This window comes from Polypterus senegalus, chromosome 8 (assembly GCF_016835505.1).
Source record: "Polypterus senegalus isolate Bchr_013 chromosome 8, ASM1683550v1, whole genome shotgun sequence".
In the NCBI taxonomy this organism is placed as follows: domain Eukaryota; kingdom Metazoa; phylum Chordata; class Cladistia; order Polypteriformes; family Polypteridae; genus Polypterus; species Polypterus senegalus.
The window spans coordinates 163,593,016-163,605,719 of record NC_053161.1 but is presented as its reverse complement, the minus strand read 5'-3'; the positions used below and the strand labels follow the sequence as shown (position 1 = coordinate 163,605,719).

The 12,704-nt window shown below is 42.4% G+C and overlaps 3 protein-coding genes across 3 annotated transcripts; 1 reads left to right on the top strand and 2 right to left on the bottom strand.

The window, feature by feature from the left end:
- Positions 1 to 1,261: 1,261 nt before the first annotated feature.
- Positions 1,262 to 1,742, bottom strand: LOC120533341 (histone H2A-like). The gene has a single exon (XM_039760195.1). It carries the CDS (start codon positions 1,696 to 1,698, stop codon positions 1,312 to 1,314), a length of 387 nt encoding a protein of 128 aa, XP_039616129.1. The 5' UTR covers positions 1,699 to 1,742; the 3' UTR covers positions 1,262 to 1,311.
- Positions 1,743 to 2,587: 845 nt separating this feature from the next.
- LOC120533353 (histone H2B 5-like) lies at positions 2,588 to 3,042 on the top strand. The gene has a single exon (XM_039760208.1). It carries the CDS (start codon positions 2,619 to 2,621, stop codon positions 2,994 to 2,996), a length of 378 nt encoding a protein of 125 aa, XP_039616142.1. The 5' UTR covers positions 2,588 to 2,618; the 3' UTR covers positions 2,997 to 3,042.
- Positions 3,043 to 4,022: 980 nt separating this feature from the next.
- LOC120534670 (histone H4) lies at positions 4,023 to 4,334 on the bottom strand. The gene has a single exon (XM_039762262.1). It carries the CDS (start codon positions 4,332 to 4,334, stop codon positions 4,023 to 4,025), a length of 312 nt encoding a protein of 103 aa, XP_039618196.1.
- Positions 4,335 to 12,704: the final 8,370 nt, after the last annotated feature.

The window sequence follows — 12,704 nt, the reverse complement described above, 5'->3', positions numbered from 1 at the left end:
ACCAAACCTACATTTTATAGCAGTTGTCCAACCTGACCAGCACAATGTTCTGTGTTCACACTGTACATTCGATCTTCATCATTTACCAACCACTGAGGCAGCTCTATCTTCACATTTATTAGACCTCTTGGAAAGATTAAGTTTCATCCATATGATGTATGTATGGGAAAAAAAAAAACCTGGAGTGTTCTCCAGCACTTGACTTTCTCACAAATGTAGATATTATCTAATAATTATATGAATAGGTCAATTTGTCAAACACATGTACCTATTCAAATTTCAAGTGTATTTGATAGGTTTTCTTAACCGATTAGGTAAGTTTCCAATTACAGTGTTTTGTTTTTGTACCATGTAATTTCTGTACATTGATAAGTTAAATAACAGTTAAAAATAATGTGCAACATAGTAAAAAAACACTCTTACTAAATAAGATGAATTATTGGACATTCCCAAAATTAAATTATATAGGCCTGCCTAACTCTTTCAGTCCTTTATATGAAATATCAGAGCATGAATGTCTATGCAACTGATTAATTTTCTTTTGCCTTTGCGGTGCTGTTTGTCTTTCATCTCTCATTTACAAATAAAAAATAAATGTAGGTAATAATAATAATAAAAAAAACAAAACCCAGGCAACCCAAAAACAATGGAAAACGATAAGATCCTTCCATGGCCGTACACAGAACCAGTACAATGAAGAAAATGCCACAAACAACTTTAAATTACTAAAAGCACTGTATGTAAAACACAAAACCAAAAAAGCAAAATGTTTGTTGTTTTATTTAGGGCATTGAAGAGTGGCAATTTGCCAGTCTTTTGTACAGCACCACACAAAGCATAAAAAAAATCTGGATCTTTGTCAACTCAACATTCCTTATATTAAATTAAAATTTCTGGTTGACGTAAAATTCCCAAAAGGTGATAGAAAACGAACGTTTCGGTACAACACATACACTAAATTTAGTTTATCCGGCTCAATGCGTTCTCAAGTTATCGTCCTTCCGGTACATACATGCGCGCGCACACGCATTATTCCAAATGGTCAAAACGAGATTGAAAATGTCAAGGTCGAATTTTTGTTGTCCTTTCTCTTCTATATACAAGTATAGTTTTAGCGAAAAATAAGGTCGCTACCAAATAGCATGCTGGAAACCGATACAGTCACGCTTTAACAATAAGAATATTAAGCGTATTGAAACGTACAACTCTCGTTCTGAAGAAAACTTCTCAATGGAAAAAAATGCTCTTGTATGAATAGATGGGTGGCTCTGAAAAGAGCCGTTGGAGTTTAGAGAAGAATCGCCGAGCGGTTTACTTGCTCTTAGCGGGTTTCTCGGTCTTCTTGGGCAAGAGCACAGCCTGAATGTTAGGCAACACGCCACCCTGAGCGATAGTCACACCACCCAACAACTTATTGAGCTCCTCGTCATTACGCACGGCCAACTGAAGATGACGAGGAATGATTCTGGTCTTCTTGTTGTCACGGGCTGCATTACCTGCCAATTCTAGAATCTCAGCAGTCAGATATTCGAGCACAGCAGCCAGATAAACAGGTGCACCAGCGCCCACACGTTCAGCATAGTTGCCTTTTCTCAGCAGCCTGTGAACACGACCGACGGGGAACTGCAAACCGGCCCGTGAAGAGCGAGTTTTGGCCTTAGCACGTGCCTTACCACCGGTTTTTCCTCTTCCAGACATAGTACTATAACACAACAACTCCGTGCTGTAGAATGCAGTAAGCAGTGTGTGCTGCGCTTTTATAAAGGCGTTCCTGGGAAGCGACGTGCTGAATCAACTCGACTGCTTCATTTGCATGTTTTCATTACGTCACTAAGTGGGGGCAAATCCAAGCCGCTGTGCTCGACCCCCGCAACACTTCAAATTCAAAAATAAAGCTCCGAACAAAGGTACAACGTGCTTTTCTTTTATCATTTTCTTTTTACCTGTACACTGGGAATATATATCCAAATATTATTTATATTTTATATATCACGTCTCTTTCTTGGATTTCATTGCGCTGTCTTGGCTCTTCATTTATTATTTATTGTTGAAAGCACTGCACAGGGCAAAAAGACCGATTCTTTGAGCATGAAGGACGTATATACCACGGGCCTTATTATTCATACTGTCTTGTAACCCCTTGAGAACAATGTTCATTATCTTTCACTCATTGTAGAATTAGCAATGCATTTAAAGCTATTGTCTCATTTCCAAAGAACGACACGAATTGGGAAATTCTTAAACAAAATAGAAAAATGCAATCGCTTCTTCATACGGATTACTAACATGCCCATGTTTTTTATCCATCCCTGCCTTTGAGGAACTGATAACATGTATCGGACACGCGTGGGCATTGTTTTTTAAACTGATAAGAATACTGGATGCTATTAGGAGAGAAAAACACTTAAAATATCCTTTTGAAAACAGAACCCTAAAGCAGAATTGTGCGCGCGAATTTTGTCCCATTCAAATGCAACGGTCGAGTCTAAAAGGAGGGAAACGACTGCTCGCTTATGGTTGGTGGCGACGTGCAGCGTTTCTAATTTGCATGGCTGGCTATAAAAAGAGAAGCCGAGACAACTGCGACATTCTGATTTTGATCTGTGAAATCTACAACAATGCCTGAGCCGAAAGCTGCTCCTGCGCCCAAAAAGGGTTCGAAGAAGGCTGTTTCAAAGAGTCAGGCTAAGGGTGGGAAGAAACGCAGAAAGTCTAGGAAGGAAAGTTACTCCATCTACGTGTACAAAGTGCTGAAGCAAGTACACCCCGATACTGGTATTTCTTCAAAGGCAATGGGTATCATGAACTCGTTTGTCAACGATATCTTTGAGCGCATCGCAGGTGAGGCTTCCCGTTTAGCACACTACAACAAACGCTCCACCATTTCTTCAAGGGAGATCCAGACCGCTGTGAGACTGCTGCTGCCGGGTGAGCTTGCTAAGCATGCCGTGTCCGAGGGCACCAAGGCAGTTACCAAGTACACCAGCTCCAAATAAACTGCAGAAGTCTTACCCGAAACCAACGGCTCTTTTCAGAGCCACACATTTTATCGATGAAAGAGCTCCACTCCTGATAAATAGTAATTTTATTATTGTATTATACTCGATCCCTGCGGATGTTGGTTCAAATCTCTGGCCGCGATTTTTTTTTTTTTATGACATTTTTCCAAGTAGACTTGTGAAACAGTTTGGTTACATTTCTTTCGGTTTCCAAACCAGAGCACCAGCTGACTTGCTTACTAGTAGTACCGTATCGGGATTTGTTGCCCAATGTCTTTCTTTCCCACTAAACGGGTCTCCGTGATCCAGTGAATGCGCGACCTGGCAACTTCGCCAAACCCATAACCCCTCTTTCAGCTGCTTCTGCTTAACTGCTGCTAGAAAGGCGCTCATCGGAACGTAAAGGCAAAAGTTTTTCTTGCATACCTCAATAGTCTAACAGGCCCCCTTTGCGACCACAAAACAGCCTACACTTCTCACTAAGAGGGGTGAACTCGCGCCCGGGATGGAATTAGGAAAATTGTATGTGCAACATGTTAGTTTTGCACCAAAATTAATTCACAATCGGTATACTATTAAATGTTGTAGGACGTTACCTAGCCTTACACCTCACAGCCAGAAGCACGGTGGGTAGTAAGTTTGCAATATTTATTTTTTGTAATGGACATCGGGCGTCACAAGCGGTTTCTCTTTTTGGAAAGGAAAATAACTTGATTCGACCCTACGCACCTCGGACTTGATTCGTTAATACAACGCAGAGAAAAAAAAATTGCAGCCGAGTACAAATACAGAAAGCAAAAGTAATCCTCGTTACGGAGATAGGTGGCTTATGGCAACCTCACAAATACAAAGTATGTTCTTAAACTGCGCTTCTCACAAAGGGCATCTTTCAAGGAAAAACGTGAATAGGTTATACAAATCACTAAACCCAGAACCAATACGTGGACAAAAGGAAAGCTCTCCAAAAAAAATTGTGGGGGGCTCTGAAAAGAGCCTTTTTAAATTAACGATTTCATTGACAGTTTAACCGCCGAAGCCATATAGCGTACGGCCTTGTCTTTTCAATGCGTATACCACGTCCATGGCGGTCACAGTTTTCCTCTTAGCGTGCTCAGTGTATGTGACAGCGTCCCGGATAACATTTTCTAGGAAGACCTTAAGAACACCGCGAGTCTCTTCATAGATCAAGCCAGAAATACGCTTTACACCACCTCGACGAGCCAAACGTCGGATAGCTGGCTTAGTAATACCTTGGATGTTATCTCTCAGCACTTTACGGTGACGTTTTGCGCCTCCCTTACCGAGCCCCTTTCCTCCTTTGCCACGTCCAGACATTATTACTACTACTTTCTTTTTCTTGCCGCTTTTAAAAAGTTAGTAAACGAAAAAGTACAACTTGGTGGCCTAATATAAGTACAACGACGACCTGTGAGAGCACAGTGCAGGAAATGTCTGCGCGGGGTTTTATGAAATCGCGTCTTCAGTTCGCATATATATATATATATATATATATATATATATATATATATATATATATATATATATATATATATATATATATATATATATATATATATATATATATATATAAATAAAGCATCTCTAAAGTATCATCCTGTTTCCTTGCCTTGGCATACACTGTACTTGTAGGGCAAACAAGGTATTCACACCCAGTTTAGGGTCACACAAGGTTAGGATTGAAATGTCATCGTTACAGCTAATACTGAAGTTTCTGCGCAGCTACAACACACTACTGATTTATAATTGTACTTTTAAACTTAGGTAAAAAAAAAAAAACTTTTCTAACAAGAGTCGAAATTGAACTCTTTATTTCCCTAATGAAAATGGATTGCTGTTGTTCATTTTTCTCTCCATCTTTCTATCTTGCTTATTCAGGACAGGGTCGTAGGGACAAGTGGAGCCTATTCCAGCAATCACTGAGTGCAAGGTGATAGTAACACATTAACATCCATCCATTTATCCAACCTGCTATCCTAACACAGGGTCACAGGGGTCTGCTGAAGCCAATCCCATCCAATACAGGGCGCAAGACAAGAACAGACCCTGGGCAGGGTGCCAGCCCACCGCAGGGCACACACACACCAAGCACACACTAGGGACAATTTAGGATTGCCAATGCATCTAACCTGCATGTCTACGGACTGTGGGAGGAAATCGGGGCAGACACAGGGAGAACATGCAAACCCCACACAGGGAGTACACAGGAAGCGAACCCAAGTCTCCTCACTCCTCACTAGTATGCAAGACATCCATATTTCGGCCTTCTCAGTCCTGGCTCCTCTCTCTTCGTTCAAAGTTTCCAAGTAAAGGTCTCCTCTTAATCTATTTTTGCTTAAGCTGAAAAGGCTCAGTGTTTTTAATCTTTTCTACTTTTTGTAACAAGGATATCAAAACTGTTACTAGTTGAGATTTAACAAGTGCATTATTAAGCGTGAGTATAACCTTCTTTAACTTGTACTCCACACTTCAGTGTGCTATTTAATCTAACATTCTGTTAGTGTTCTTAATGGTTTCTGAATACTGTCTGGCTGAAGATGGTAATAATAATAATAATAATAATAATAATAATAATAATTCATTATATTTATATAGCGCTTTTCTCAGTACCTAAAGCGCTATCCACATAGGTAACGAGTAAATTACAAATCCCAAATCCTTCTCATAAATTGTATATTCAAACCTAACATTTTTACTTCCTACGTATAATACTTTAACTCTTCTTACATTAAACTACTTAGTGACTTCCACATTTCTGCTGACATTGACAGTTACTGCATTGTGGACAGTGCTCAGAGGTTGTTTTTCTTGTCTTTCCATTTGATTGCATTCATTTTTTTTTTTTTTTTGCTATACACCTTCTTGCTCCCCGGTGAACGTTCACAACACCAAATTCACTAGAAATGTCATGGTGAGTTGGTTGTACAGTTCCCTATGCATCAGCTTCACTATCCTTGTCAATGTCTGATGACAAACTCTTATTGTCATCACTATTGCATGATATAACCAGTGGTTCAGTTGCTTCTAAAATTAGCTCTTCAGCTTTTTCCTTACACACTGTGTGGTGTACGGCGGGAGCCCTTATCTGGCTGGGTCATCTCACTAGTGGAAGGAACCCGGGGAGATAGCTTATTTAGGACATTATCTTCCCTGGAACGCTAGAGGGCAGGCCCCTGGCTTGCAGTTGTCCACGGTTTGGAGCATGGAAGGTTAATCCTGCTGTGGCATGTGTTCACCACCAGGGGTCACCTAGATGTTTGCAGAGCCCTGTTTGGCCACACTTGCACCACATCCAGAAGTGCTCTTTGAAGAAGGTCGTTGGACACCACCAGGCGCTTTTCAGGAAACCACAGTTGGGAGGAAGACAGATGAAGCTTGCTAGTGGAGAAGTGGAGGCAAAAGGAGAAGAGGGAGAGAGAAAGAGAAGAAAGGACTGGGTATTATTGCTTGGTGCTTTGTACTGTGCTGCTGTGGGGAGCAAGGGAAAAGCACTTCTCCACTGAAATAAACATATGCTGTGCAACAGTTGTGCATGTGCCTGGTGTGTTTGGATGTTTTTGGGGTGGCTGGAGCACCCCGGTTTCCACAACACTTTTGAATATTTTGTTTAAATACTCCACCCTAGTGGAGAATGGAAAAACACATAGAAATATTCATGATTTTATTGTATGTTCTTTTATGTATTAGAAGGCAACAGAATTCTGTTTCAAGAGTTACTCAAGCTTAATGCTTCACATTGGATCATAACAGTATACATTGTGACATGTTAAGGAGCTCTCACTCCCTTGAACCCTGAGACACCAGATAAAAAGTCCAATAATTATTTATTATAATAATAATGTGCACAAAGCACCACCACTCCACTATACTCAATAACAAAAACACAATAATCAAATAAACAATCCTCCAATCTCCCAGACGCTTAGCCACCCTGCCTCCCGTCTGGGAGCTGTCACAGTCCTTTTATAGTCCCTGACTCGGAAATGTTCCAATCCCCAGTTCATGTGATCCTTATCACTTCTGGGTCAGATACAAAGTCTTTTTCTTCATCCAATAAGTACATCACTTCTGCTGTCGCTTGGCCTATGACACACTTCCAGGTTATAGGGCACATATGACCTTCTAAGCCTCCCTGCAGCGTCCTCTGTTGGCCCCTGGGGTATCCAGCAGGTTTGTAGGGGAAAACTCCATAGTCCATGATTCCCTTCTGGTATCTGGGGCACCTCCATGCTGCAGGGAGAGTTCCATCTGGCGGCCTGGGGGTATTGGCTGGGATGAAAAGCTGGCCAAGGACCACAACATTCTTGTCTCCTTTTCTCTTTACTTTGTACACCGGGGTCTGGTCACTATTCAGGGAGGGCATGTGGAGGTGGTCCACTCCTACAAATACTTTGGGAGCTATAACAAAGAGAGGCTGGACAGATCACACTGAAGGACCAAACAAGAAAGAGCAGAGCAGGCTTCAATTCTTTAGGAGACTGCATTCTTTAAATGTGGGAAGTGACATCCTTCACATCTTCTGCCCTGAGGACAAGTAAAGTTCTAGCTAAGCTAGCTGATTACAACCTGCCTGAAGAAGGGACCTCTGTTGCCTCTTAAACTTACATATTGTAATCCATTCAGTTAGCCATTAAAATGCCTGCTTGACTTTTCATTGCATTCATAATAGCTAACACAGTACAACACCCTTCAATTAACTAAACTAAAAAAATGTATTTTAAAATTCAAAATGCAAGATTCCTTTCTGAAGAATTACTATGATGGAATTTTGGTTTTGCTATTGGTGTAGCATATAGATGATGGCATCCTCTGCTCCCACCTACTCCTGGTGGACTGCAGAGGGTCGAGGGCGTGGCGGACCTTTGGCCTCAGGTGGTGAAGCAGCAGCCGCTCCATGGTCTTCATCACATGTGACGTCATAGCAACAGGCCAGAAGACATTCAGCTCACTAGGACGTGAAACCTTTGGGACAGGGTTGACACAAGATGTTAATTATTAGGGTTATTATTATTATTATTAGGGTTAAATGAAGGGCACAAACTAAACAGAAAAAATAGAAAACAAGAGAAAACAAAAAAGACAGTTAAGCATTTAAAGCTTAAGAAGAAAAAATATTTCTTAATGTTTTATGAAAGTAAAATAAAAAAAAAAATCTGTTGGGCCCTTCTAAGTGCAGAAAAAGAGAACAGAAAAAAAAAAACAGCTAATTAAATGAGATCAGTTGTTTTCAAATATTATCACTTATTGTGAACCTGGTTGAAACAAAAACCAGCAGCTAACTATTTTTGGTTCTCAAAAGACTTATAAAAAACTTTATTTTTTTATATCTGCTACTGTCTCCATACATCAAATCATTATAAACAGATGGTATCATGTCTGAGAAATAAAAATAGGTCATGATTTTAAAATGATTTTTAAAAGGACTCTTGCTACATATAATAACACATGCTAGGTCAACGTTTCTCATCCTTTAAGTATTCGTTACATGAGTTTTCATAACAGTTTTAATTGCCCCCTAATTTTTTTTTGTCATTAATAAAAACTAATAAAATGTATTTCTATATTTTTTGCTGCCGATACACTGCTACAAGTTTTATTATACCTACTTAACTTTTATCGACACTTAACTAACTCTATATTTATTTTTCTAGTATCAGAATGTAGTTTAAGTTCATTTGTTTTGGTTTCAATAGATGTATTTTTCATATTTTCAATTATTGTTTTCTTTTTTTGACATCTTCGTGCCCCCCTAGGTGCACCCAACAGGTTAGGGCTAGGTTTAGGTTTTCTTTATCTGTTAGTGTACTGCAAGGTAAGGTACTATACATTAAAAAAATTGTTTTTCAGAATTAAATGGTTCTATGAAGAGCAAAAGTCCTACGAGGAACCACACAACTTAGTAAATAACCATAAAGTTCCACTAAGAAACTATTTTTAAGACTGTATCTCCTAAGGAGGAGCCCAGCTACCCTGCATAGAAATCTCAATTTTTCTGCAAGAATCCACGACCTTATCCTTTCAGTCATTGCCCAAAGCTCATGAACATAGTTGAGGTAGGGACTTAGATCATCTGGTAAATCCAGACTTGAATCTGTTCCTTCCTCACCACTATGGATAGTATAGCTATTGCATAACTGTGCTCGCCACTCCTATTCATCCATCAATCTCATCATCCCTTTTCCTCTTACTCGAGAACAAGACCCTGAGTTACTCTACTTGAGGTAGTAACTCACCTCCCATTTCACTTCAAATACTGGCAGTCTGCTGATCAGTGACACACTTCAATGTGCACAACTCTGCTTGTAGTCATGATGTCACTTACTGAGACCCTGGGCTGTCTGCCCATCTGTGTATTTACATTCACAGTTAAAACATAATGGTTCACATTGTAGAATGACATGGTTTAAACAGACAGACATCGTGGTCATTTCTTTGGTAAACTGGTGAAATTTACCTGAGACAGAGGTAACAAGGGACTGAATGCTAATTTTGAAGTGAGGGGGAGAATGATCACAATACTTGTAGCTTAAAGTGACAAGTTCATTGTGTTACTTTGACTGTCCTGAGTGGCTCATCTGTGTGAGGCATTAAGGAGTCCAAATTGTAAATTAGAGACATTATGGTGAATAAATATGGTGAAGGTGCGTGAGGTCATGAATTGCACAGGTGGTGAACCAGCTGAAGGTAGGGAAGGCTACAGAGATCCGTGGTATCTGGGGTGAAATTCTCCAGGCTGGTGGTATGGCTCTCTCCTCCTGACATTGCAAACAATCTTTGCTTCCATTTGGGAGACTGGTGTCACCTCAACTGACTGGAGAACAAAACTTGTCATCCCTATATGGAATGGAAAGGGTGATCACCTAGACTGCATCAACTACAGAGGGATAACACTGATCTTGGTGCCGTGTAAGGTCTTCCTCAATAGGATCCGTGATCCCTTACTCACCTACCAACGACTGGAGTAGTCTGGTTTTTTGCCTAAAATGTCTACCATTGACCACTGAGGGATCTCATGGAGCAATAACGCAAATATTAGGAGAGTTTCTTTTCAGACTTTGTCGATTTTTATAAAGCGTTCAACTCAGTTGATCGAGCTGCCCTGTGGGACACTATGAGACTTAATGGGATCCCCTCAAGGTTACTGGATATAATGGCCGGCCTATACAGTGGTACTGTGAGTGGTGTTAAGAGTGAAGGCAGAACCTCTTCATTTTTTTCCAGTTGATTTTGATTGTCAGGGGTGTTTTCTTGCTCCTACTCTGTTCAATGCTTGTATGGACTGGGTGTTGGGCAAGGTCATGGGGCCCAGTGACTGTGGGGCATCTGTTGGTGAAGAAAGATTCACTGATCTTGACATTGCTGACGATGCTATGATCTTCACAGTGTCAATGAAGGCTCTGATTGGGGCTCTTAAGAGACTGAGTGAGGAGTCCGAGTGTCTGGGCTTGCGAGTGTCCTGGATAAAATCCAAGATACAGGCCTTTAATGACCTCCTGGGCACAGCCTTCAGCAGTGTGTCTGTCTGCGGAGAGAGTGTTGAACTTGTCGAGAGGTTTGCTTACCTCGGCAGTGACATTTATGTTTCTGGCAATTCTTCCTATGAAGTCAGATGAGGAATTGGGAGAGTATGGGGGTCATGAGGTCACTGGAAAGGGGTGTGTAGCACTCCTGATAGCTATGCAAAAGGACAAAGGTCCAAGTGTGGTGCTTCCTCTCTTGCTATATGGTTGCGAGACATGGACTCTATTCAGTGACCTCAGACGAAGACTGAACTCCTTCGGTACTGTGCCTCTTTGGAGAATCATTGGGAACCACTGGTTTGACTTTGTGTTAAATGAGTGGTTGCTCACAGAGTCCTGAATGAGGCACATTACCTGCATTGTGAGTGAATGTCAGTTACGGCACTATGGCCATGTGGCGTGATTCTCCGAGGGTGATCTGGCTCACAGGATCCTCATTATTGAGAACCTAAGTGGGTGGACTAATCCAAGGTATATGCCCACGAGTTGGGTCCCACATAACACCTGGTTGCATCCGACAGAGTGGGACTGGACAGTGTGTCTGCCTGCGGGGTTACCAACCAGGATCCCGAGCTGTTTTGTCATGTGGATGCCGTACCAGTGCATACTCCCCAACCTGACCTGACCTAACCTGATGCTAAAAAGTGTAATGATTATCCACGTGTTTCAGGCAACTCTTTATGTCAAAGTGTGCTAGGTTTAATGTTTAAAACTATGTGACAGTTATTTATTGTATTTGTTCTGTTTCAGAAACAACACACGTGCACATAAATAAATATTCAGCTTACAAGGCCATTTCAAAAAATCTGTCTTTAAATATGTTCAGCAGTTAAGCCATTCAGCTGATACTCTTGTCTGCTTCATCTGCCTGACTGAGGATTAGGAATTGAGACCACAAACACACCAATTTGATGCACACACTGTTTAACAATATTGTTTCCACGTTGTTTCAATGGCACTATAAGTACTTTTTCATGTCTGTGACAGTCGGTCTGATCTGTGCAGAATACATTTTATAACATTACCTATCATTCTAAGTCCGTCAAACCTGCTCATGGGGTGGTTGATGTCAGAACTCAACTTTGTTCTCCTTCTCCTAATTAAACAAGCATACTGCAACTTCATTTAGGCTTAGTCTTAGTATGCAGCTCCGAGGCAATCTGACACAGTGGTAAATGAGATTGCTAGTCTTATTAATATAACTACAGACTAAGACCAGCTGGGATCATCCTGAGCTGACAGCAGATTGAAACTGACCCTCTACCTTTCGATGTTAAAAGCAGTCGTAATGGTTTTCATAACATTTGGTTTGTTATGTTAGACATGTCAGCATATATATATATAGTGTGAACGCTGGCCCCGGCACAGACAGACGGACAACATTTTTTCACCACACACCATTTATTTATATACACTATTTACAAGTTTGTGCTCACGTGCACCCCCAGTGCCTTCTTGCACCGATTTCCCCAAAGTCCAGGCCCAGAGTCTCTTGTGCCTTCCTGGCCGCCTCCAGTCCTTCCTCTCGCTCAGTCCGCTTCCTCCCGACTTCCACCAATGACTGGAGGGAGGCGGCCCCTTATATAATGCCCCCGGATGAGCCCCAGGTGTTTCTGGCATCCGTTCCTTAGCCACGCCCCAGCGTGGCGGAAGTCTCGGCTGTCTTCTTGGCAGCTCTCCGGGCGCCACATAAAGTCTTCCCCCCGGCACTTCCTGGTGTGGCGGAAGTGCCGGGCTCCCGGGATAATTAGGCACTGGGGCGCCGCCTGGCGGTGGCCACGGGTCCCTACAGGGCTGGGCTTCCACGCCCTGTACCCGAGGCCCCCTGCCTAACCAGGACGGACGCCCCCACTCGGTCTGGAGGAGGCACTCGCCCTCCTCTGGTCCTCCAAGGCGTCCCGGCCGGGCTCCAGCCCCAGCCGAGGACCGTACGGGATAAACCGGCATCGGGGCGCCACCTGGCGGTGACCACGGGCCCCTACAGGGTAGGGCTTCCATGCCCTCGACCCGTGGCTCCCAACAGAACCAGGACGGACGCCCCCTCGCGGTCTGAAGGAGGCACAAGCCCTCCTCACGTCCTCCAAGGCATCCCGGCCGGGTTCCAGCCCCAGCCGAGGACCGTACGGGATAAACCGGCATCGGGGCACCGCCTGGCGGTGACCATGGG

Bases quoted from the DNA above. Each gene is read 5' to 3' on its own strand.
- LOC120533341 (XM_039760195.1), bottom strand. From the start codon at position 1,698: ATGTCTGGAAGAGGAAAAACCGGTGGTAAGGCACGTGCTAAGGCCAAA.
- LOC120533353 (XM_039760208.1), top strand. From the start codon at position 2,619: ATGCCTGAGCCGAAAGCTGCTCCTGCGCCCAAAAAGGGTTCGAAGAAG.
- LOC120534670 (XM_039762262.1), bottom strand. From the start codon at position 4,334: ATGTCTGGACGTGGCAAAGGAGGAAAGGGGCTCGGTAAGGGAGGCGCA.